This window comes from Loxodonta africana, chromosome 1, assembly GCF_030014295.1.
Source record: "Loxodonta africana isolate mLoxAfr1 chromosome 1, mLoxAfr1.hap2, whole genome shotgun sequence".
Lineage (NCBI taxonomy): Eukaryota > Metazoa > Chordata > Mammalia > Proboscidea > Elephantidae > Loxodonta > Loxodonta africana.
This window is the reverse complement of record NC_087342.1, coordinates 172183594-172210392: the sequence shown is the minus strand read 5'-3', so window position 1 is coordinate 172210392 and position 26799 is coordinate 172183594. Positions and strand designations below refer to the sequence as shown.

The 26799-nt window shown below is 38.6% G+C and overlaps 1 protein-coding gene across 5 annotated transcripts in view; it reads right to left on the bottom strand.

The window, feature by feature from the left end:
- Positions 1-26799, bottom strand: part of AFG1L (AFG1 like ATPase) — a 280634-nt gene that overhangs the window by 241524 nt on the left and 12311 nt on the right. For 4 of the 5 annotated variants that reach the window (XM_064289507.1, XM_003404306.4, XM_064289514.1 and 1 more), the window contains exon 1: positions 13607-13942. The exons of the other annotated variant lie outside the window; for it this stretch is intronic. In XM_064289507.1, coding sequence (XP_064145577.1) covers positions 13607-13745 — 139 coding nt within the window. In that variant the 5' untranslated portion in view covers positions 13746-13942. Of the gene's footprint in view, positions 1-13606; positions 13943-26799 lie in introns of those variants that run through there. 5 annotated transcript variants of the gene reach the window in all.

Genomic DNA, 26799 nt, shown 5'->3' with positions numbered 1-26799 from the left:
CACAACTGGACTAATCCAAAAGCTAAAAAGTTTCCTGAATACAACCAAACACTTCAAGGGACAGAGTAGCAGGGGTGGGGGTCTGGGGACCATGGTTTCAAGGGACATCTAGGTCAACTGGCATAATAAAGTGTATTAAGAAAACATTCTGCAGCCCACTTTGATGAGTGGTGTCTAGGGTTTTAAAAGCTAGCAAGTGGTTATCTAAGATGCATTAATTGGTTTCAACCCACCTGGAGCAAAGAAGAATGAACAACACCAAAAACAAAATGAAAATATGAGCCCAAGAGACAGAAAGGCCCACATAAACCAGAGACTCCATCAGCCTGAGACCAGAAGCACTAGATGGTGCCTGGCTACCACCAATGACTGCCCTGACAGCGAACACAACAGAGAATCCCAGACAGAGCAGGAGAAATGTGGAATGCAGACCTCAAGTTCTAGTAAAAAGATCAGACTTAATGGTCTGACTGAGACTGAAGGGACCCCTGAGGTCATGGCCCCCAGATTCTGTTAGCCCAAAACTAAAACCATTCCCGAAGCCAACTCTTCGAAGATCAGACTGGACTATAAGACATAAAACGATACTGGTGAGGAATGTGTTCCTTAACTCAAGCAGACACATGAGACTATGTGGACAGCTCCTGTCTGGAGGTGACATAAGAAGGCAAAGGGGGACAGGAGCTAGACGAATGGACGCAGGGAATACAGGGGAGAGAGAAAGGGTGTGCTGTCACACTGTAGGGAGAGCAACCAGGGTCATATAACAATGTGTCTATAAGTTTTTGTATGAGAAACTGACTTGAATTGTAAACTTTCACTTATACCACAATATAAATAAATAAATAAAAGCTCTTATATTTCACACAGCGGCTTTTAAGAATTTTGACAAATAACTAGATTTATGTACCTGTTTTTGAGCTTCAAGTTCAAAATATTAGTATATTGGCAATAAATGAAAACATAAATGGCCTAGCTCTCAAATCTGAAGATTACACAAAGTTAGGAGACAAGTCATGTAGGATTATAATCATGATTCCAGAAGATGATGTTCTATAAAAGTTGGATGAAACTACCAACATAAAACTTAACTGAGGTGCATTTAGGTTCAAAAACAATTATACTGAAAAGAATCCACTGAAAAGCTATTAATTAGAAGAATTCAGTAAGTAAGAAATAGTTCAACAAATAATTCTATGGCACCTTGAGTGAGAATCAGCTCAATGGCAACTGGTACTGGTATAAAGCGCAAAGCTCGTAACCCGTGAATGCAATCAGTGGTAAGCTACACAGACGCTGTAACTAAACTCAAAATACAGTGCATTGGGGGAGATACAAACAAATGAATAAACACCTCTAATAAATGTGATAAGTAGCAAGGAGAAGTGGAGAACACTATGAGGTCACACACCTAAAGCTAATAACCAAGACTATGGAATCCAAAATTCAAACCTGTTGCTGTCAATTTGACTCCGCCTCATAGCGACCCTATAGGACACAGCAGAGCCGTCCCATAGGATTTCCACGGCTATAATCTTTATGGGAGCAGATCACCAAGTCATTCTTCCACAGAACTACTGGGTGGGTTTGAATTGCCAACCTTCTGGTTAGCAGCTTAATGCGTAATCACTGTGCCACCAGGGATCCTAACTATGGAGTCAGGGAAGGTTATTCAGAGAAAACATATTTCATTTGACAGCAGAAGGATGAACAGGAGTTAGCCAGTGAAGGAAGGAAGGAAAGAAAGGGAAGGGAAAAAGAGAGAAAGGGGGGAAGGAAAAAAAGGAATGCACTGGTCTGAAAAAAGGCTCCAAGACACAAGATCACAGCACAGTAGAGAAAATGGAACAAGTTCAGTGTGGCTGAGACACCAAGTGGGCGGCAAAGAGAGGTAACAGATGGGCTACTGGACAAGTATCAAGGATTCAGGTGAGGCAGAGCCTGCAATGATAAGCAGTTTAAATTTAATCCTAAAGGTAACAGGAAGGCACATACGAATTTTTAAGAATGCAGTGGCCTGATTTTGCCCCCTCTTAAGCAAAAAAAAAAAGGATACTAGAAAAATATTTTAACAGCTTTTTCTTTCTAACATACCAGCAATAACTGGTTAGAAAAGACTACAGAAAAAAAGCTAAAAAGATCCCATTTACAATTTTTAAAAAATCCAGAATAAAAAAGAAAAAATTAACAACCTATTTGTAAGGTCTATTTAAAAAAAACAAATCTTTCTCAAAGGCATAAATAAAAGTTTGAAAAAAAAGACACAATGTTAATTGAATGGGAAGAGGCAATATTGTAATGTTGCCAGTTCCTCCCAAATTAATTTACAGATTAATTTATAAATTAAATATACTTCCACTAAAATCCTAATGTAACTAGCTTAGAAAATCATGAAAAAGGAAAGTAATAGGGGGGATCTGCCCCACAAGATGTGAAAATAAATATACACCACTACAATCAAAAGATTAATGAATATCTTGCTGCACAGCAAATAATTCCCAACTTGAGTTCATTTTGAAAACAGTACTCATTTCTTACTAAATATATTTGACCTTAATGACTGACTTGCATACTGTAAACTAAATTTCAACAGCTTTCTTTGAAACATCATGACCAAAACAGTAAGTCGTAACTTCTAAGAACTTCTAGGTGTTCAGAATTATCCTGAGCAGAGGTAGTTAAATCTAGAACAAAAACCATCCCTGGCTACCTACAGGGGCCGTTAGCATAATCACTGAAAAAACAAACCTGTGTTTTTTCTAGAATTCAAACCGCTGAAAGCAGACTGGGTCCTCAGCCACTGTTAATATGAATGAGCCTTCCTCAGCATTAAAATGGCTTAAAATTAAAATGGAGAGTTCATTCCATCTCTACTCACTGACTGGAATTCATGGCCTCTGGCATTTCAGTATTAATATTTCTATTATCCCTGCATGGCCCCACATTTATGTAATATTTCTTACAGTTTTGAAAGGATTTTCTCAAGAATAACTTACCTGAACTTCACAAATGACCTGTGAGGAAGGTAGAGTTAGGATAGTTCATCCCATTCCACAAACAAAAAAAAACCCCACAGAAATAAATTAAATGGCTGACCCAGCACTACGAAATCAAACCCCAATCACAATCTAGTCTTCCAGGTCACATTTTATTATTCATCTGGTATTCCATATGTTCACAGCCCTAAAACAGAGCTGATCAAAATTCTTCAAAGTAACAGTTATAGAATAAAAGCTTTACTTCTTCACAAAGAGAAAGAATATTATTGCCAAAAGGAACACATGCTTAGTTAAATAAAATCAAAACTACATAAGGAATTTAGATTTCTAGTTCAAAATGTTTACCCAACTGCTGTGAGAAAAATGCACAATCAGGAAAAGCACTTTTAATATTTCTAAAGGGCTGAATTAAAATTTCAGCAGTACACTTCATTACTGTAATTAGATTTTTAATGCATATTTATTAAACATCCATTCAAATACTGTGCTCGCAATTATTCATGAATTGTTTGTACATTTTCATTGATTTTAACAAAGTGTAAACAGTGGCCACTGACCAAAAGTGTTCTGCAATGACAGAAGCCCACGCTAAGGTCATAGGCAGCCCAATTAAGCTCTTTTATGTTCTAATCATACCCAAAAGAAAAATATGCAGCTGCTTTCTTAAAAACGGCAATGGTCATCAGTGACCCAAAAAGTCAGATTTAACAGTGACATTAAAGACCTATGTTTGATTCAGTGATGAATAAACAAAGTACAGAACAGAAGAAAATCAAATCTTAATTAAACTCTTTCTTAAGAAAAACAACATAAGCCATCATCAAGGAGTGCATCACACGATGATTTACTTTATTTATAAAAGGCTGATTTAGGGACTTTAAAAGGGTGCTTTGATTTAAATAGAAAAATTATGAAAATTAAAACTAAATGCTTGCTGGTTATCATTCTTTTCCTTTAGAAGCTAGTTAATCTTAAATGTGCCAATGTGTACAACTTTACAAGAAGAAAAAAAAAAAAGTACTTTAAATTTCATGATAACAAACCACTTAAAGTACTGCCTAAAAATCTAAATAAAGCTATTCTGAAGTAATTAGAGGCATGGCCCAGGGTACTGAGTAACTCCTTAACATTCACCCTGTTCATACATCAATAAAAATATTTAAGGAATCTTTTTTCCTTCGAAAGATAAATGATTAACTGATCTATTTGTTAGTTTAAATTTTATACATTCATACACATATATAAATGAGGATTTTAAATATGGAAGTCTATAGAAGTCACATTTAAGATATAAATTGTATTATGAAGCTATGAAAGAGCTACTATAAGAATTACATGTAAAGGCTTAAAAACTTGTTGAAAACTGGTCAAGGGTATAAAGAAGTAACATGTTGAAAGAGTAGCTTCTGGGATGGGAGCAATGGAGAGTAGAAATAAGAAGGGATGGGCAGAACAGTGAAGGGTTACAAAGAGATTCTGGAGATTAAAGTATCAGCTACATAGTACGTAGAGTAGGGGAAATCGGACCTCAGTAGAGGGTCTTTGGCAAGAGAACAGACATTATCTAAAATGAGTTTAGGAAACAGATTAGGACAAACGTCCCAGGCTGAAGAAAGATACTGAGCAACCTAGGGAAACAAGTGTTAGAAATATTCAAGCAGAGGCTGGACAAGCTTTTGTCTGAGAATTTATAGAGCATATTACTGTACGAGGCCCAAGGTGGAACGACTCAATTTCTGGACCTCTGACTTCTATTATGTCTGTGGCACTTTTTGTAAAAAGACAAATCCAAGAAGAGTTATACCCTATATAAATATTCGCCATTTATGTAAACAAAGAAAATGATGTTCTTGAGATATAAAACCAGTTGCCATGGAGACGATTCCAACTCAAGGCGAGCCTATGTGTGTCAGAGTAGAACCATGCTCCATAGAATTTCAATGGCTGATTTTTTGGGTAGGCTCGAACCTCCAACCTTTCAGTTAGCAGCCAAGGGAGTTAACCATTTATACAACCCAAGGCAGGCCTCCTACTTGGGATATAAAGCAGCACCAATCTACAGTATACGGGGCAGCACTGGTTCAGTGGTAGGATTTTCACCCTCCATGTTGGAGACCCAGGTTCAATATCTAGCCAACGCACCTCATGCACAGCTACCACCCATCTGCCAGTGGAGGCTTGTGTGTTGCTATAATGTTAAACAAGTTTCAGCACAGCTTCCAGACTATGTCAGACTAGGAAGAAAGGCCTGGCGATCTACTTCTAAGACATCAAACAATGAAAGCCCTATGGATCACAAAGGTCTGATCCCATTGTACATGGGGTCCCCATGAGTTGGGGGCCAAGTGGACAACAGTTAACAACAACAATATACAGCAGATCAATAACCCATTTCTGAGCCTCTGAAGTTCCTTTTATCAGTTCTACACTTGGATTCACCCTTCTGCTTGCCTCTCTACCCCAGAACTACATCTAAGGCACTACCTATACTTGTACAATAAGTTGTGCAATGTTAAAAAAGAAAATATTTTAAAATTTTTAATCTTTACATAGACGAGTGAGCACTTCCAGCACTGCATCCATTTGTTGAAGCATCTCAGTTGGTATTCCATCATTTCCTAGAGCCCTGTTTTTCACAAATGCCTTCAGTGCAGCTTGGACTTCTTCCTTCTTGTTCATATGCTACCTTTTGAAATGGTTGAAAACTGACGAATTCTTTTTGGTACAGTGACTGTATTCCTTCCATCTTCTTTTGATGCTTCCTGCGTTGTTCAGTATTTTGCCCATAGAATCTTTTAAAATTGCAACTTGAGGGTTGAACTTTTCTTCAGTTCTTTCAGCTTGAGAAATGCCAGCTGTGTTCTTCTCTTTTGGTTTTCTAACTCCAGCTCTTTGCACATTTCATTATAATACTTTCTCTTCTCAAGCCACCCTTTGAAATCTGTTCAAATCTTACTTCATTATTTCTTCCATTAGCTTTAATTACTCTACGTTCAAGAGTAAGTTTGAGACTCTTCTGACATTCATTTTAGTCTTTTCTTTCTTTCCTGTCTTTTTAATGACCTCTTGCTTTCCTCATGAATGATGTCATCCCACAACACATCTGGTCTTCAGTCATTAGTGTTCAATGCACCAAATCTATTCCTGAGATGGTCTCTAAATTCAGGTGAGGTATACTCAAGGTTGTGTTTTGGATCTTGCAGACTTATTTCAATTTTCTCCAGATTCAACCTGAACTTACATATGAGTAATTGATGATCTGTTCTGCAGTAGACCCCTGGCCTTGTTCTGACTGATGATATTGAGCTTTCTGATTGTCTCTTTCCACAGATGCAGTCGATCTGATACTTGTGTTTTCTATCCAGTGAGGTCCACGTGTATAGTCGTCATTTATGTTGTTGAAAAAAAGGCATTTGCAATGAAGAAGTCATTGGTCTTGCAAAAATTCTATCATGCGATTTCCAGCATTGTTTCTACCACCAAGGCCATATTTTCCAACTACCAATCCTTCTTTGTTTCCAACGTTCACATTTCAATCATAATTATCAATGCATCTCAATCACGTTTGACCAATTTCAGACTGCAGAAGTTGGTAAAAATCTTCAATTTCCTCATCTTTGGCATTAGTGGTTGCTGAGTAAATTTGAATAATACTCCTATTAACTGGTCTTCCTTGCGGGCATATCGATATTATCCTATCACTAACAGTGTTATACTTCAGGATAGATCTTGAAATGTTCTTTTTGATGATGAATGTGACCTTAACCATCACACCTAGCATAGAAGACCATATGACTGTTTGATTCAAAACAGCCAATACCAGTCCATTTCAGCTGACTAATGCCTAAGATATTAATCTTTATGCATTCTATCTAGTTTTTGACGATGTCCAATTTTCCTAGATTCATACTTCGTACATTCCGCATTCCTATTAGTAATGGATGTTTGCAGCTGTTTCTTCTCACTTTGAGTCATGCCACATCAGCAGATGAAGATTCTGAAAGCTTGAACCATCCATGTCATTAAAGTCAACTCTACTTTGAGGAGGCAGCTCTTTCCAAGTTGTATTTTGAGTGGCTTCCAACCTTAGGGGCTCATCTTCCAGCACTTTATGAGATGATGTACCACTGCTATTCACAAGTCATTGGTCTTGCAAAATTCTATCATGCGATCTCCAGCATCGTTTCTACCACCAGAATTTTTTCAGAAGTAGACCACCAGGTCATTCTTCCTAGTCTGTCTTAGTTTAGAAGCTTCGCTGAAACCTTTCCACCATGGGTGATCCTGCTGGTATTTAAAATACTGGTGGCATAGCTTCCAGCATCACAGCAACATGCAAGCTACCACAATACAACAAACTGACAGACATGTGGTGGCATTATTTAATAGTGACGCCTAAAAATACAGCATTAAGATATAAAAGGACACTATAATAAAATCACAAGATATCAGCCTTATATTACTTTGCCTCTCCAAAATAAACTTAATTTCTAAGACTAGCATAAACATATCTGAGAAATGCTCATTTTCTCAGTGTTAGAAAATATAGAAATATTCTCCTCCTTGACCTTTTTAACTGATATCCAACAAGTTCCCTTTCTTCTGCTCCTAAAATCTTAATTTTCCTGGAGAACTCACCTTCAGTTTTTTCTTCTTTTCACTCTACAAGTATTCCCAGGCTAGTTCTCTGATTCCCATGGTTCTCATATTTCCTTTCTAAGTCTCAGATCCCCATATTTCCAGCAAGACTTATTTACCTGGAACCATGATCATAAACACCTCAAAATTAACAAATTCAAAATGCAATTTCCCCCTAAATTGTCTCTTGCCTTGTTTTTTCCTTTTTCTCTTTTTTTTTATTTTTCAATGGTAATGCCAAATTTCCAAACTAGGAAACTAAGTTTGATTTTAACTCCTCCCTTTCCTTGTTCCCCCCAGTCAGTCAATTCTACCAAAGAAGTGTTTCTGAATTCCCTTCCTCAGCTGCCATGCTCTCCAGCTTTATCACAGCAGTAATTCAGGCCCGAAACCACTCTCCCCTGAACTACTTCAACTTCCTCCTACTATTCCAGTATTCACCACCCAAGTGTTCCCAATTTATGTTTCGGGTGGCCACAACAATAATCTTGCTAAAACACATCTGATTGCTTCTCAGGAAACCTCTACCAGCTCTTCCCACTGAGCCTTGACATCTTCCCATAGTCTACAGGACTCTTCTCAGTCGGGTCCCAGCCCACCTTCCCAGTTCCATTTCCAGCTGCTGTCCCCGAGGGACCATAAACCAATAATGGCTGCTTCCTGCTCTGTAGTCTTACAACACTTCAGATGGGCCCCAATCATGGTATATATCATTAATGTTTACTGATACCTGTTACGTTAAGGAGCTAGTATAGCATAGTGGTTAAGTCTGTGATTCCGGAGCAAAAATGCCTGAGTTCAAATTCGTTAGATGGCCATGCCTGTTTCTTCAAATAAAATAGATATAGTAATAGTTTTTATAGGGTTGTTGAGATTACATCATGAGACTGAATAAAATTTCCAGCAGACTGCCTGAAACAGAAAAAAAAAATAGAAGCCCTGCTGCCATTGAGTCAATTCTGACTTACAACAACCCCATATGTGTCAGAGTATAACTGTGCTCCATAGGGTTTTCAAACTCTGTAATATTACTAAAAGGAGCCCTGGTGACGCAGTGGTTAAGCACTTGGCTGTTAACCAAAAGATCAGTGGTTCATGTCCACCAGGTGCTCTGCCAGAGAAAGAAGTAGCAATCTGCTTCTGTAAAAGATTTATAGCTTTAGAAACCCTATGGGACAGTTCTACCCTGTCCTATAGGGTCACTATGAGTTGGAATCAACTCAGTGGCAATGGGTTTGTTTGTATGTTTTTAATTTTACCAATCCCTGGAAAAAGACATCATATTTGGTAAAATATAGGGTCATCGAAAATGAGGGAAAACTTCAATCAGCTGGACTGACAAAATAGGCACAATAACCAAACCAAAAAACCAGTTACTGTCAAGTTGATACTGACTCATAGCGACCCTACAGAATGCAATAGAACTGTTCCATAGGGTTTCCAAGGAGCGGCTGGTGGATTTGAACTGCTGACCTTTTGGTTAGCCGAGCTCTTAGCCACTGTGCCATCAGGACTCAAACATATAAAAGATTATGAAGATGGCGCAGAACAAGGTAGCTTTCATTCTGTTGGGCATGGGATTGCCATGAATCTGAGGCCAACTCAATGACGGCTAACAACAACAAAGACACACTAAAACCTAAAAGAAAACAGATAGTCAAAGAAAAATAGATCACATATAGTTAAATTATGTAGGATACAAAAAATGGAACTCATAATGTTGTATTTCCTAAGGAGTTTAAAGTTAGGCAATCAGGTAGGTGATTTCTATGACCAGCATTTTAAGACTCCTCCATTTTTCACAGTTCCAGTTTCCAAAATGTCTTGTAGCTAGGGATGGCATTAACCTTAGATGAGGCATAAAAGCGAGTTAAGAACATGTTCTTCCTATCCCTTCATTCCTTCCTTTACCTATTGTCTTTTGTTTAATTTTAAGCCAATGCTTCACTCACTAAATAGTATACACTGAACAGTAGGCTTCAAAAGATGAAAAATTGGAGATAAAATACAAATGTAAATAGCAAATAACAGCGAAATATTAAGAAAGGAATAGAAAACAAATTTGTAAAGTAGGCTCTAAATATTAAACAAAATTCCAACTTAAGTTTTTCATTTATTTAAGGGGGCACCTTAGTTACAGCTATGTTGACATCTACCCCAACTGCGTTTTCATTAAATTCCCCACACCCAGAAATGGCTAAAATATGAGTATAAAAAGACAGTATAATAGGTTTAAGAGAGTTAAATGCAAGTCCAAGTTTAGCCTTTACTTGAACTCACTAGTTCTGACATTTACTAGTCATATAACTTTCTGCAACCCCAGATTCATCATCCACAAAATGAGAATAATATCAACCTTATAAGGTTATTATAGTAATTGAAATAATGAAGTAAAAGAACTGAAGATTTCAAAGTGTGGCTCGAGAAGACAGTATTCTAACGACATGTACAAAGAGCTGGAGATAGAAAACCAAAATGGAAGAATACACTCGACATTTTCTCAAGCTGAAAGAACTGAAGAAAAATCCAAGCCTCGAGTTGCAATAGTGAAGGAATCTATGAGGAAAATATTAAATGATGCAGAAAGCATCAAAAGAAGATGGAAGGAATACACAGAGTCATTATACCAAAAAGAATTAGTCGACAATCAACCATTTCAGGAGGTGGCCTACGATCAGGAACTGATGGTACTGAAGGAAGAAGTCCAAGCTGCTCTGAAGGCATTAGCTAAAATCAAGGCTCCAGGAATTGATGGAATATCAATTGAGATGCTTCAACAGATGCAGCGCTGGAGGTGCTCACTCGTCTATGCCAAGAAATTTGGAAGACAGCTTCCTGGCCAACTGACTGGAAGAGATCCATATTTATGCCTATTCCTAAGAAAGGTGATCCAACTGAATGTGGAAATTATCAAACAATATCATTAATATCACACGGAAGCAAAATTTTGCTGAAGATCATTCAAAAACGGCTGCAGCCAGGGAACTGCCAGAAATTCAGGCCGGATTCAGAAGAGGACATGGAACCAGGGATATCATTGCTTATGTCAGATGGATCCTGGCTGAAAGCAGAGAATACCAGAAGGATTCTGTGTTTTACTGTCTACGCAAAGGCATTTGACTGTGTGGATCATAGCAAACTATGGATAACATTGAGAAGAATGGGAATTCCAGAACACTTAATTGTGCTCATGAGGAACCTGTACACAGATCATGGGGAAGTTGTTTGGACAGAACAAGGGCAAGGGGATACTAAGTGGTTTAAAGTCAGGAAAGGTGTGCGTCAAGGTTGTATCCTTTCATCACACCTAATAGTCAATCTGTATGCTGAGCAAATAATACGAGAAGCTGGACTATATGAAGAAGAATGGGGCATCAGGATTGGAGGAAGACTCATTAACCTGCGTTATGCAGAAGACACAACCCTGCTTGCTGAAAGTGAAGAGGACTTTAAGCACTTACTAATGAAGATCAAAGACCACAGCCTTCTGTATGGATTCCACCTCAACATAAAGAAAACAAAAATCCTCACAACTGGACCAATAAGCAACATCATGATAAACGGAGAAAAGATTGAAGTTGTCAAGGATTTCATTTTACTTGGATCCACAATCAACATCCACAGAAGCAGCAGTCAAGAAAACAAAAGACACATTGTATTGGGCAAATCTGCTGCAAATGACCTCTTTAAAGTGTTGAAAACAAAGATGTCACCTTGAAGACTAAGGTGTGCCTGACCCAAGCCATGGTATTTTCAATCGCATCATATGCATGTGAAAGCTGGATAGTGAATAAGCAAGACCGAAGAAGAACTGACGCCTTTGAACTGTGGAGTTGGCGAAGAATATTGAATATACCATGGGCTGCCAAAAGAATGAACAAATCTGTCCTGGAAGAAGTACAACCAGAATGCTCCTTAGAAGCAAGGATGGGGAGACTGTGTCTTACATACGTTGGACATGTTGTCAGGAGGGATCAGTCCCTGGATAAGGATATCATGCTTGGCAAAGTACAGGGTTAGCGGAAAAGAGGAAGACCCTCAACGAGGTGGACTGACACAGTGGCTGCAATAATAGGCTCAAGCATAACAACGATCGTAAGGATGGCGCAGAACCAGGCAGTGCTTCGTTCTGTGGTCCATAGGGTTGCTATGAGTTGGAACTGACTTGATGGCACCTAACAACAACAAGGTTAGTATGATGAATAAACGAGCATATTGCATGGCACCGAGTAAGCATTTAGTAAATCTTATGATGAAGTTCCTTAAATCTTTTCATAAACTATGGTACCTGCATAAAATGGAATAATTACAAGTAAAACATAAGGCAGTTTGATATATATTAATATGGAATGATCTCTAAGATAGGCTAAATGAAAAAAAAAAAGGAACAGTGTATAGTATACTACCACTGCTATTTTTTTAAAACACAGATAATTATATGCATATTCCAGAATGTTTCTGGATAAATACATAAGAAACTAGTATCAGATTGCCTCTGGCTAGGGTATAGGGGTGAAAGAGTTTTAACTGTTACTGTATTCCTTCTTGTAGCTTTTGAATCCTGTATCATGTGCTTTTCCTGCCTATTCCAAAAATAAAATAAAATGTATATTATGATCCACAGCTTATATTACCAAAATACTCCAGTATACATTAAGTGGATTGTGCTGAACTTTGCAGAAAAACCTAACATGACCTAATTATAGTTCTACTAGTAATTTCAACTTATTTAATGATAATCGTCAAAAACTACATTTTTTAGCTAACTTAGCTAGTAACAATCAAATTATTAAAGCATAAAAAAAAAACCAACCAAACCCACTGCCGTCGAGTCAATTCCGACTCATAGCGACCCTACAGGACAGAGAACTGCCCCATAGAGTTTCCAAGGAGCACCTCGTGGATTCGAACTGCCAACCCTTATGGTTAGCAGCCATAACACTTAACCACTACGCCACCAGGATTTCCTATTAAAGCATATAAACTTTAAAACCCGTTGCCATCGAGTGGATTCCGACTCAGAGACTACAGGACAGAGCAGAACCACCTCATAGGGGTTCCAGGGAGTGCTTGGTGGATTCAACTCTCAACTTTTCATTCAGGTACATAAGAGGAATATACGTGGGTTTGGGTTTTTATATAAGGGGAAAGTGCTTAGAGATGAGAAAAAGGAAAGGATAAGTATGTGGATGGTAGGGACAATAAACACTCAAAAAACATCTGCCCACCAGGTACCAGCCATCGTGGTAAGTACTGGGGAAACGATGACACAAGATCTTTGCCCTTGAGGAGCCCTCAATTTAGCGGGAGTATATGAATAAAACAGTAAAATCCGCACTCCTGTGGGCTGTGTTGCTCAGGAAATATTCATTCATGAATATGTATCAACAATTGAATGAATGAAGCAAGTCTGGCGATAAAACACACCCAATTGAGTCTCTACTGGTTTGAAAAGACCACCAAAAATTCATCTCTCAATCTGACAGGGTTGTGGACTTTGATCCCGTAATCCCGAGTCAGCTGGACCTGCAGGGGTCCGAGGCGCGGCTCTTGGGCCAGCGCTCAGTCACCAGCCCGGAGAGCTTTGGGAAGGCACAGGGTGGAAGGGTTCCCAGGCCCCAACCCCATACTGCATCCCCTCAAGGCAGGCATTCCCACACCTGGGCTCACCAGGTCTCAGCTCTGTTAGCACCCGGGAGGGAACTAACTCTGGGTCAAGCTATGACTCTCAAAATGAAAGTTACGCTGGCCCAGCTTCGGCAGTGCTCAGGGCTCCTTCTCAGACAGGCAGTGTAGAAGGGCTAAAGAGGCTAAAATTCCTCTAGAGGGGCCCTCAGCTCCGAAAAACCGTGAAAACCGGGAGGCAGCTAGGAACGATGGAGTGCGGGGCGGCAGGTGATCCCAGAAGCTGCCTGGGTCATATGCACACACCGGCAGGTCGACTCAGCCTCCTCATGGCAGTCACTGACCTTTCCAAAAGGGCTTCCCAGGGGCGGCGGCCGGAGGGGCGAGAGCAGCGGCCCAGTCCCCGAACCCAACACATCTCCTTCTCAGCCGCCTCTGCACTAAAGAGCGCAGAGCAAGCCAGGGAGACCGGGAGGTCGCCATCTTGAGCTCCGTACAAGGGGAAGAAGAGGAAAACTTTATTGAAACCCAGAAGAGAGACGGTGGCACAGACAAATCCTGCCGTGCTCGCTGAAGGTTCCGCCCGAAAAAACCGAAGGTACTAGCTGAAGAATGTGACCTCCCGAAGCAAGACGGGCGGACAGAACTCCCATACCCTTTGAAACTTCCGGGCGCTGCCAGCCGGGACTACAGCTCCCAGCGGGCAGCGCGCCGCGGCCGGGGGAGTGGGGCAAGGGGCGGGGCAGAGAACGCTCCACTGGACAGAGGGCGGTTTCTCTTTGCCGGGCCCCAGCGGTTGAGGTGGTCTTCCGTTCTCTGAGCTGCCAAGATGGTTGCAAAGAATTGGAAAGTGATTGTGACGTGTAGTCACGTAACCACCCTTGAGCCTTTTAAGTTAGCCTAACAGGACCGAGATTTAGAAACCTAATAAACTGGCGGTGACCCAATAGCTCTCATATTTTAACGAAATATTAAGCTTACGTCATCCAACCTTCTATATGGTAGCCCCATTTTTTTTGCCTCCAGCGTCCGACTGCAGAGTACCTGAAATGTACTCCTACCACTTGTTCTTTCTGCACTGGCATAACATAAATCACTTTCAATACGGCATAAATGCAAATGTTTTGAAAGATTCTATGAATGACATTGGAAAGCCTGTGATCCAAGATGGACAATTAGCGGATGGTGTATCCGAAGGAGAACTGCTAAGTGACCTGCACTGATTTGATTAAACAAAATGTTTTGAGACACTATGGTAAGTGTAACAGGAATACAAATTGCTGTTCAGAAGAAGCTGGCGATCCAATAGGAGGATGAAGAATTCCACAAAAGATATACAAAATGTTGTGGGATCAAGGAAAGGAGAGTGCACTTTGGTTGGGAAATCAGGAAAGCCTCCTAGAAGGTAAATTTTTAACAGATGAGACCAAGGAATTGCTTGAACTAAGCCAAGCAGGCAAGAAAGCCTGGCATAGAGGTAGAAGGCCAAGTTTCAGTGGTGTGAAAACAAATGAGAAGAGTACACTAGGAAGAGCTCCAGGACTAAGAGTTCACAACAGAACAGATTCCAAAGAAACAGGGAAAGAAGAGCTTAGAATGGCATGATAATTTAGAGATTTCTGTCTGTACCAACCCCATCAAATGATTTATGGGGAAAAAATTATTTCGATTGTATCTATCAAGATAAATCAATATACACTTACTATTTGTTTTCTATCTTTAATTCAATTGTCTGACATGACAAACTGTTCCTCCATGCTATGGTGAATGGTTTCGGTTTTTCTTTTTTTGTTTTTTCTTTTAACATTATTGATTTTGGGTGTGAAACTTTGTGAAGGACTTTTTGAAAAATCAGAATTTCATCCAGTGTATCTCCCTTGATTGACATATTTTTCATACTCAAAAGACTCTGAGTACCTAGATATCATTTTGTTAGCTCAGAGAAGACTGTTGTTCGCCTTGATCAATGACATTCCCCTTTTCTAGAGATTCCAATAACTTATTAATTATGGAAGTGAAATAAGCACTTGCAGATCATTTAATGCCAGATCGATGGGGTTATCTATGGGCAATTTTCACATGCCCCTTTACATGGACAGAAATGTGGAAAATAAGCTTTATTGTGTAAGGTAATTTAGAGGGAAATAATCTAGATTATATTTGTTGTATTCAAGACAAGTCATCATGACCAGAAGATTAATTAGGTAGCCATTATAAACTATTAAAACATCAAGCCTGTGTTCCTGCTGTTCCTGAAACTGCTAAAACAAACTCTAAAAGAAATTTTGGACATTATCAGAGAAACTATTAAAAGTAAATGATAAAACATTACCTTGACCTTATTTAAAAATGGTGGTTCGTCTCCCTAGAGAATGTGTCATTTAATCTCAAGAAGGACAAAACCAGACTCAAAGTATCCAGAAAAGGACAAAATAATGAAGGAAATGGGAGAGTGGTCAATGAAAAAACAGACTATAGTAGGAGTCAGAAGATACATATTTGGGTCTGATTTTTTCACTAACCGAACCTCTCCTTTAGATTTTCCTTATCTACAAAATTAGGATGGTATCTATCCCAGAGATTTTATGAGAATTAAATGAGTTAATGTATATACACAAAGAGTTAATCAAATACACTCGTAATAGAAATTGAGAGGGGATAAGGTTGAAGTCTGAAATAAAGAAGGGTATTGCTTAGGACAACATAGATTCATGATACCTGAGAATTGTAGAAATAACGATGTACCCTAAAGCTAGAAAAATGTAAGAATTATAAAATAAATAAAGTACTACTGAACCTTAGGAAGCAAATTTATGAAACTCATAAAAGGCCAAAAAAAAAAAAAGTTTAAGTAGAATTTAAATAAATGAGTAGATGATAATCTGTAATAAATGTAGATGATTTAGAATGTTCAGTTTTTCTCTGGCTCTATAATTTTGTCACCATCTTTAGAGGATGCCTCTAGGCCACCATCAGAGACAGACTACTGATGGAATAGGCCACTGGCATGAAACAGCCAGGGTACCATTTCCTGATACTGTTGTTCTTAAGACCATTGCCATAGCCACTTTCCACTACCCTTCCCCATCTCAGTAGATGATAACGTTGGCCTTCCAGTTGCTCAGGCCATTCATCACAAGAATGATCCTTTGCTCTCTTTCTCACACTACATCCAATCCTTAATAAATTTGGTGGCTCCTTTTCAAAATATATCCAGAGTCCCATCACTTTCACCACCAACATTGCTACCATCCATTCTGATCCAAGTCACTATCAAAATCCTCCTGAATTATTAATTCATGTCTAACTGGTCTTGCTTCCACTCTTGACCCCTACAGTCTATTCTCTACACAGCAGCCAGGTTTTTCTTTTAAGTCAAATCATTCTTTTCCTATATCAAACACCACTAGTGTTTTCCTCTGTCACTCACTTATTAAAGTAGCCTACAAGACCTCATGATCTCAGCCCTCGCTAGCTCTCTGATCTCATCTCTTTCTATTCTCCTTCCCGCTCCCTCTAGTCCAGCCACACTGGCTTTCTTGCTGTTCATGAAGCTTGCCAAGCTTGCTTCCACCCTAAAACCCATTGCCACCGAGTCAATTCCAACTGATAGCAACTCTATAGGACAGAGTAGAACTGCCCCATAGGGTTTCCAAGGAGCAAATGGTAGATTCAAACTTCCTGCTTTTTGGTTAGCAGCCGAGCTCTTAACCACTGCACACTACCAGAGCTCCACCCTAAATAAAGCTTTTGCATTTCATATAGGGTCGCTATGAGTCGGAATCGACTCCATGGCAGTGGGTTTGGGTTTGGTTTTGGTTCCTTCCACATGAAATGCTTTCTCCCAAGATACCTACTTGATTCACTTCCGCACATCTTCACTTCCTCACGATACCTTCTGAGTGAAGCCTTTCTTACTACCTAAAATTACAATCCCTCCCAGCATTCCATTTCCTCCGTCCCACCTTTAATTTCTCCACAACACTTAACGCCTCCTGACATAATATATACTCTACTAATTTACTAGCTTATTATCTTCTCTTACTACTCCCTCTAGAACTTAAGCTACACGTGGGCAAGGCTTTATATCTATTTTGTTCACTGCTGTATCCCCATAGCCTAAAATAGTGCCTAGATTTAGTAAGTACTCAATAAACATTTGTTGAATGACTGAAGTAGTTTTCATAAAACTGTAAAATTTATCATAGTTTTGGTCTTTCTGCAACAATAAAGACTGCTTTACCTGCTTCATGAAATCGCTGAAGCTCCTAATATTTTGAGCCCATGTTAAAGATTAATATTATAAAACACCATCAAGCTCACCATCATGGCAGTCACTGAAACACAACCCAAAAGCCCTTGTTTACCATTTATTTATTCATTCATTCGTTTTGCCATTTGCCATTACACATAAAAAAAAAAAAAAAAAAGTGCCTCGTAATTACAGGTTTTTCTAATTTAACAAAAAGCAGTTAAGAGGCTTCCAAAAAAAACAATGGTTCATCTGAAGACACATAAAGGAATGATTTCACATGGAAACCATTAAATAATAACTTGTATTTTCTAGAGTCCAAGATCTGGCTTATAAATTCCAACAGTTGTATTTAAAAAAAATTTTTTTTTAACCAAGGATACAATTTTAAGTTATTTCTTTTACTTTCAACAAACTAAACAAATATGCCTAAGAACATTATTAATTATGAAAAATATAACTTCTAAATAAGATATACATACCTCAGTAATATAAATTTATATAAAGTATAGATTTTACAGCAAGCACTCCATTCTAATAAGTAGGAATGATGTATTTGCTAACCTTCTAACAAAAGTTACTTTTTTTTCTTGACTTAAACATTATTTAACTTGTAACTAGAGACTGACCAAAGACAGAGTATTTGAAGTCAACCCCAGGGCTCAAATCTTTAGTTTCTATTTATACTGTAGATAAATACATCAAACATAGATTTTAACAATACATTACAAAATAGCGGACACTGTTTTCCACTTTTGAAAATTCTTTACCAAGGTTTTTTCTTCTTTGAATCTCATGATAATACATGTTTACCCACGTATTTTTCTTTCTTAAACGTTATGCCTAAATTTTAAGGGGGAGAAAAGGTTTTCCTTATGTAATTTCTCCACAAGCCCTCTCTGCCATGCCACCTTTGATTCTGAAATAGCAGCCACCCCTAATCAATTCTACCCTCCCTCAACTCCATATACAAATTTGTAACCTGGGAGCCACCTTCAGCTAATTTCTCTACCTCATCCCTCATACCCAATCTTACACCAAATAAGATTAATTTTTCATCTTAAAATAGCTTAAGTCCATCCGCTACCACTGGAATTTCCTCCTTTCTTTCCAAGGCTAAGGCAGTCGTCTCCTAACTCTGGCTCTCTTTCTCCTCTCCTCCATCCTGCTGTTCGATTTATCTAGAGATGTGACCTATCTGACCACATCCCTTTACAGATTCTAAACTTTCGATGCTTCCCTACTGTCTGCAGAATGAAGTACAAAATTCTGTTATTATGGACCTTTAGAAATTCAAAATCTGGCTTCTGCCTACCTTACCATCTTCTCATATTATCCAAATGAATTACACCCAGAAAACGGCATGTCATGGGTGATTTACCAAGTTTTTTTTTTTTTTTTTTCATGAACCTTTGCATATATTATTCAGGAAAAACTGGAAAAGTTTTTTCCCATCCCCCACCACCCCCTTTTATTTTCCACGTGTGTCCTGGCACATTTTTTTTTTTTTAAGTTAGGAAAAAAATATTTTAATAGAGATGGTTCCAAAAACTAATAAATTTTAATATTTCCTCCAAAAATGCCTGTTTTAATAGTACATGTATTAAATGTAAAACTACATTTAATATCATCATTACAAACAGAATTAATATAGTACAGATATCCAGATTGAATAAAAATATTTTCTTTTTAGAACCTCAAGAGACTTTAAAGATCTTCTTATTTTAACATAGCCATTTTATATACTAAGACTCAATGATGCCGACAAACGAAGTGATTTGCCCAAGATAACACAGCTACGACTCCCTGTTGAAGTTAACGGAATAGTAATAACCACAATCCAAACCCAGTGCCATGGAGGCCATTCCGACTCAAAGCGACCCTATAGGACAGAGTAGAACTGCCCCCACAGAGTTTCCAAGGAGCGCCTGGCGGATTTGAACGGCCAACCCTTTGGTTAGCAGCGGTAGCATTTAACCACTACGCCACCAGGGTTTCCGAGAATAGTAATAGGGACTGAAAAATTGTCTATTTAATGAGATATTTCTTCAAATGCCCTTAACCATATCTATGTTGTGGTGGTGGTGGCAGTGGTGGTGGTTGTTAGTTGCCATCCAGTTAATTTCAATTTACGGTGAACCCATGCACTACAGAGTAGAACTGCTCCATAGGGTTTTATTGGCTATAATCTTAACCTAAGCAGATCGCTACGACTTTTTTTCACAGTAACACTGGGTGGGTTTGAACCACCAACCTTTAGGCTAGCAGTTGAGTCCAAAGTGTTTGCACCATGTAGGGACATTACCAGATCTACAGACAGATAAAAAATAGAGCATGCCACCATATACGACTTTGATTGCCACTCATTAATGGTCATAGCCAATCTGGTTTTGTTGGTTCGTTAGATGAGTTTGATGGGATGCATCCAGGCAATCAAACGGGCTTAGTGTTTTTCAATTCTATAGACTGCTTATTCAGAGGAACTAAAGTCGGCCTAAAATGCAGCCAATCTTCAAAATTCAAAAATACAATGATAAAACTATAGGAACTCATTTAACTCATGTTTAACTTATTTGTTAAGTATTATGTAGTACTTGCTCTAGGTGACTACACTCAGAATCAGCCATGAGTTGGCCTAGCCTTCAAAGGAATTAGCTATTAGTTCTGTTTCAAATGGACATCTTGGAAAGATTACTTGATAAGATTTAAATCGAAGTGAGTTTTATTTACCCAATTTCACTGATAATGGAGACATTCTCAAGTAAGATTCTCAAAATGATAAAACCTGGATACCTTTTAGTCATAGGGACGTATCTAATTCAAGAAGGGTTCATTCTAAAGCCAAGTGTCTTTTGCCAAAACCAGGACTGGGGAAAACTAAGGGACCAGATGAGGAAAAGGGTCATAAGACCTCTAATGTCTATACACACCAATCGTAAGGGCCCAATTTTCCCAGCATGTATCTCACTTACCCCAAGCAATTCTCATCAACTTCAAAGGGAGAGCTGTGAGTCCACAGATCCGAGTTTGTAGTACCCAGGCCTTACTCAGCAGGAATACATACTATAAATTATGGTGCCAGGCTTCATTTCTTTAGTCCAAATCAACCCAGCTGGATTTTGAAACCTTTAGTTCTTGGAAATAATGAACTGCCCTTTAAAATATCAAATCCACTTGGCTTTATTTCACACATCAATCCTGTTGATTACCCAGGATAAGCCAGAACTTGAGTTTATAGATTGATATGCAAGACATGTAATGTAAGCTATATGCTATACTACTATAGAGCTTTTTAGTATCAAATTACCAAAATTTATTCCAGAGGTAATTTTATGCATAGCAAAGAGAAAAGCAGGATATATAATTTCACATTTGCTGTTCAAGAATTTTTTTTTTTATATATAATTCTGTTTACAAGTAATGTTTTTCAGCTTTAATTTGATACTTTACTACCAGGTAAATTATCTTTTAATGTTATTATTTTTATATAATAATTATTATCTTGAAAGTCTGTGAAGTGATTAAAGGGCATTTTCTAAGAAATAGATTTCTGGATTTAAATTGTGCAGTTTTTCTGCTTATAGCTTTGGTGTTATATCTAATTTATTATCATTATTACTATTATTAAATACTTATGAAATGGCATGTATAGAGGTAGACCTTTACAACTATCCAAGACTTTGAGGTGTAAAATGTTTTTAATCACAGATTTCAAAAGCTGACACAATTATATCCCTGTTATCTTTTTTTAAAGTATTTATAAGTTTTGACTCATTCTAGCACGCTATACACATCAACACCTGTGCCCATTTAGCAAAGAATTTTAGTACAAATCACTCTGAATTGAATAGACATCTCTAAGAAGCATTACAATTGTTGAAATATTTTTAGAAACTGAAACAAGGAGATAAACAACTTCAGTAAAAGTGATTTAAATAACAAATAACGTATCTTTATAAACAGCTTATCTCCTTGAGAACAAAGAATAAACAAGGAGACAAGGTTTTTTTTTCTTCCACTATTAAAGCAGATCACAATATGAATGGGTGAAATGTCATGAATAATTGGGGAAAATCACAGAGTAATCTTCGACAAAAACATCTGATTTATTTAAATTGTCGCTGTTTGTCTTATTAGAACCTTTATTTAACCTTGTTACCCACAATGCGGTATTCAAGCTAGTTTATCAAAAATATAGTTTGGAACTTACTATATTTTGAAAATTTTGACTCTCAAATGCAAGCTATGGTAATGTAAACCTCTCATGGCAGCTGTTTTACTTAAGAGCTAATTAACATTACATTAAACTGAAATGCCTGTGAAACCAATGTTTTGAATATAAAACAACACTTAAACAAATGGAATTTTTGGAACACTCTATTGATAGACGTAAGCTCAGGTTTCTGGTCAAGAGGATCATCCGGCGTTCCACTCCTAGATCCATCTAGATAGGGCACTCATTCAATATCCTTGGTTCATGAACCTAGCCAGACACCACCAAAGTTATTTCTTATCATGGTGTTCCTGGCCTCATCTTGTAACTTTGAAGCCATGTTCTTTCTTTCTAAAACCCACTGTCATCAAGTTGATTCGGATTCATAGGGACCCCATAGGACAGAGCAGAACTGCCCCATAGGGTTTCCAAAGTTGTAAATCTTTACGGAAGCAGACTGACACATCTTAATCCTGCAGTAGGAAAAAAAAAAATCACAAAGTTTAGTAAAGCAAAAAGAAAGTTTTATTCAGCATATATTCAAAAAGACAGAAGTGAGAAGTGGACAAGCATGCTGTCACAGCCATGTCTGTCCGAGTCCAGAGAATATTACAGAATAGGCAAGAATGGGAAAACAGACAAGCATGCTGCTAGAGCCATGTCTGTCCGAGTCCAAGGAACCTTACAGAGTCATCAGTATATATTAACATTAAAAATGGGCAAAACCATTGAAAGCTTCACCCTTTCACAGATTGGCTAGAAACTGTGATTTTACATTTTGAATTGTCTTTCTTAACAATCATTGGTGCAGGTTTCAGTAATCGACAGTCAGGAGGGTCTTCACTGGTCCAACAAATTTTCTATTCACTAAATGGTAATAGAAAAAGATGAGTGGAAAGTCTTTTGCATTCTGGCTTAATGTGAAAGGCTCCCTAAAAGACATTTTCGAAGATTATTCTATTGTCTTTATCACAGGGCCCAGTTGATGTGTCCTTGTGAGCCCTTGTGAGCCCTTGTGAGCCCAGCTCCAGCTGAGTCACATTCTCTATGTTCAAGGACAAGGAATAATGACGCCAATATTATTTCCTAAATCACTCCCAGAGAGCAGCTGGTGGGTTCCAGCCACTGACCTTTTGGTTAGCAGTGTCCTCTTTAACCACTGCGTCACCAGGGCTCCTTCTTTGTTTCTAGACAAGCTCATTTCCTTACTGACTCCTACACAGATTTCTTTTTCTAGGCTTACCGTATGTCTGACACTGTTCTAAATGCTTTATAAATATTAACTCTTCCAATTCTCACAACCCCATGAGAAACCCAACCCAGTGCCGTCGAGAGGTAGGTACTATTATTGTCCCTAATTTATACCTGAAGAAATGAAAACACAGATAGGCAGAGTAGCTTGCCAAAGATTGTGCAGCTAGTCAAGATTTTCCCCAGCTCCTCTACCAAGCCCTGAATTGATTTGCTCATAGTTTTGTCTTCAAGTAGACATACTTATATAAAATATAAAATTATAGCTGAGATAGTTATACTATAAAAATATACCATAATAATAATAATATAGAAATCATATTTATGTTTTTTTTTTCCTACTTTGTCTCTATGGTGGAGGTTGGAAAAACAAAACATAAAGTTTACTAAAGCAAAAAGAAAGTTTTATTCGGCATATATCCAAAAAGGCAAAAGTGGGAAGTGATGGGCATGTCGCTAGAGCCATGTCTCCCTGAATCTAAGGAAATATTACAGAATAAGTAAGAATGGGAAAACGGACAAGCATGCTGCCACAGCCATGTCTGCCTGAGTCCAAAGAACATTACAGAGTCATCAGTATATGTTAACACTACAAAATGGGCAAAACCATTGAAAGCTTCACCTTTTCACAGATTCGCTAAGAACTGTGATCCCACATTTTGAATTGTCCCTCTCAACAATCATTGGTACAGGTTTCAGTAATGACAGTCAAGAGGGTCTTCACTGGTCCAACAAATTTCTATTCACTAAATGTTAACAGAAAAAGATAAGAGTGGAAAGTATTTTGTGTTCTGGCTTAAGCAAAAGGTTCCCTAAAAGACATTTTCCAAGATTATTTTAGCTATTGTCTTTATACCTCAGGGCCCAGTTAATGTGTCCTTGTTAGTCCTTGTGAGCCCTTGTGAGCTCAACTCCAACTGGGTCACATTCTCTATGCTCAGGGACAGGGAATAATGACTACAATATTATTTCCTAAATCAGGGGGAATGAGAAAAAAGTGGGTTTTGAGCCAGACACATGTGAGCTTGTAGTCCTGGCTCCACCCCTTACAGCTCTGCAGCCATTATAGCTCTGCAGTCACTAAACCCTTCTTTGGTTTCCTCATCTGCATTGTGAGAATTTGAAATAATGTGTGAAAATGACTAGCATATTGTCAAATGTTTAATAAATGGTAGCTCTTATTATGAACGTTTATCTCTCTATTCAAAGTTTTTCTTCAAGGCACGTGTAGAAAATTATGTATTTGTATGTTGCTGGAAGAGCTGAGGCCTGTATCATTGAGCTGTGGCATCTCATCTTGTCCTTCTGGCCTTCTGGCCTTAGCAATTGTCTTTTTCCCTTTCATGCTACTAGTACTGAAATACTAAAATAGTTTCCCAAATGTGCCATGTTCTTTCCTCTGGGCCTCTGCATATGCTTATTCTTATCTCCAGAATGCACTCCCTACCCCCCACAAACACACCCAAAACATTGGGACTGTAATGGACTGAATTGTGTCCCCCCAAAATACATGTTGGAACCCTCACCTGTTTGGGAATACGGTTTTCTTTATTATGTTAACAAGCCTGCCTCAGTGTAGTGTGTGTCCTAAACCCCTAATCATTTCTGAGTTATAAAAAGAACAGATTAGACACAGGAACAGGCACAAAGGAGAAAAGACAAATGCAATGTGAGTATCACCAAGGAATCAAGGAATATTGGGGCTACAGAAGCTGTAAGAGACAAAGATTTTCCCCTAGAGCTGATGCCCTGAGTTTGGACTTGTAGCCTGAACTGTAAGAAAATTAATTTTTCTTCTTCAAGGCTACCCACTTGTGGTATTTGTATTACAGCAGCACTAGGAAATGAAGGTGGGCACTTTGCCTCACTAACTTCAGGTCTCAGTTTTGTTGTCACCTCCTTCAGGAATCTTTCCCTACTGTCCGACTCCCCCTACCCCTTCTAGTAAGACCGGACTACGTGATTCTTACAGTGCTCTACGGACATGGCTGGTTTATTTTAAAAAATCCTGGGAACAAAAACTGTTATCTTGTTTACCACCGTCCTTCCTCTCCCAACATCCCCAAACAGCACCTAGCACACTGCCTGCCTCACTGCAGGTGCTCGGCACATATTTGTCAAATGAATGGCCAATAATTTCTGAAAGTCCTAAGGGGGCCATATCTATTCAGCCAAAGGGACCACAGGTGCAACTGATTCTGGAATGAGACCCTCCACCATGCCTCACCAGTTAATCAAATATATCTGGCATTCTTGAGATTCTTGCTACTCAAAGTGTGGTTTGGGCAACAGCAGCATTGGTATTACCTGGAAACTTGTTAAACCAAACCAAATCCGTTGCTGCGCAATCAATTCCAACTCATAGCAAACCCTATAGGACGGAGTAGAACTGCCTCGTAGGGTTTCCCAGGAGTGGCTGGTGGATCCAAACTGCCAATCATTTGGTTAGCAGATGCGCTCTGGAAACTTGTTAGGAATGCAAAATTTCAGGTCTCATTCTAGAACTACTGAACCAGAACCTTCATTTTTACAAGGTTTCCAAGTGATCTGTATGCTTATTAACATTTGAGAAACACTGCTCTAGATAATACTGATGGCTCTTTATTCAAAAAGTTGATAATCCATCTTCTCCAAAGAAGAAATGGAATTGTCTGGTTCCCAGTGTTCCTGCTGCTGAAAATCTTTTTATTTCTGTACTGATCCAGGCTTACACTAACCTTGCCTGGCCTTACATGTTTGAAATCACTCACTCTGCCTGTCAGGAGCCCTCCTATCTCAAAAGGAATCCTGTGTTTATTTTTCTCAGAAGCAACCCCAGTGGAGGTCAACCACCCGACTGGAGATAGGAATTGCTCATTGTCATGGCTGCCTTTGACTCAGAAACACGAGTCTCAGGGATTGGTAGATGTTATCCTCACCCTAGAGATTACCTGATTGGGAACCTGAGGTAGTACCATGTGAACAGCAGGCACCTTTGTATAGCAGTGTTACCAAGAGCTCCAGGACTACTCAGAGGAGAGTATGAACAGGGGTGGGACTCCAGAAGGGAGATCATATCCCACCTTGGGAGGGACCTGCCTAAGTTTACTTATGTGCTATGATGTCACACTACCAGCAATTGTGCCCTTCTAGACATTTTAGAGATTAACTTCTTCCTCCAGAACTCTGCTGACCTTAATGTTAGTTGGAAAGCTTTGGGCTGAAAATAACAAATGTTAATTGAACTCACTGGGAAAAACTGACCTTTCCATTCATGGGAGGAAGTCTGAGGGATAAAAAGTGGGAAGAAGGTGATATCCAATCAACAAAAGTCCTTTTAACAGTTATCTCCTGGAAATAAAACAAGCAAACAAAACTCTCTCTCTCTTCACTCCAAAGTCCCAGGAAAATTTCCTGTCTCTGCCCTCTATTTGCCTCCTTAAGTCTATTACTCCAACCTGCTTTGCCTTGGTTGTAGTTGGAAAACTGTGGAAAATGAAACTCTAGGAACACAAACTTTTAAAGGAAAAGAAAAGCAATGTTAAAAACAGATTATAATGGCCGGAGAGGTCAAGCTGAAGAAAGTTCAAGTAAGAAAATGATGAAAGTGATTACTGGATTTAGCAACAAAGCAGTCATTAGTGATCTTGGCAAGGACAGTTCAATGGAGTAGATCAGAATGCAGTGAATTGAACAGTGAGTAAGAAAGAAGTGGAAACATGGAGTATAGGTTATTTTTTGAAAAAGGTTAACAATAAATGGATAGCATGGTAGCTTCAGGGGAACAGAAAAGGGGGATATATAAAGGTTTTGGTTTTTTTTTATGATGGGGGAGACTTTGA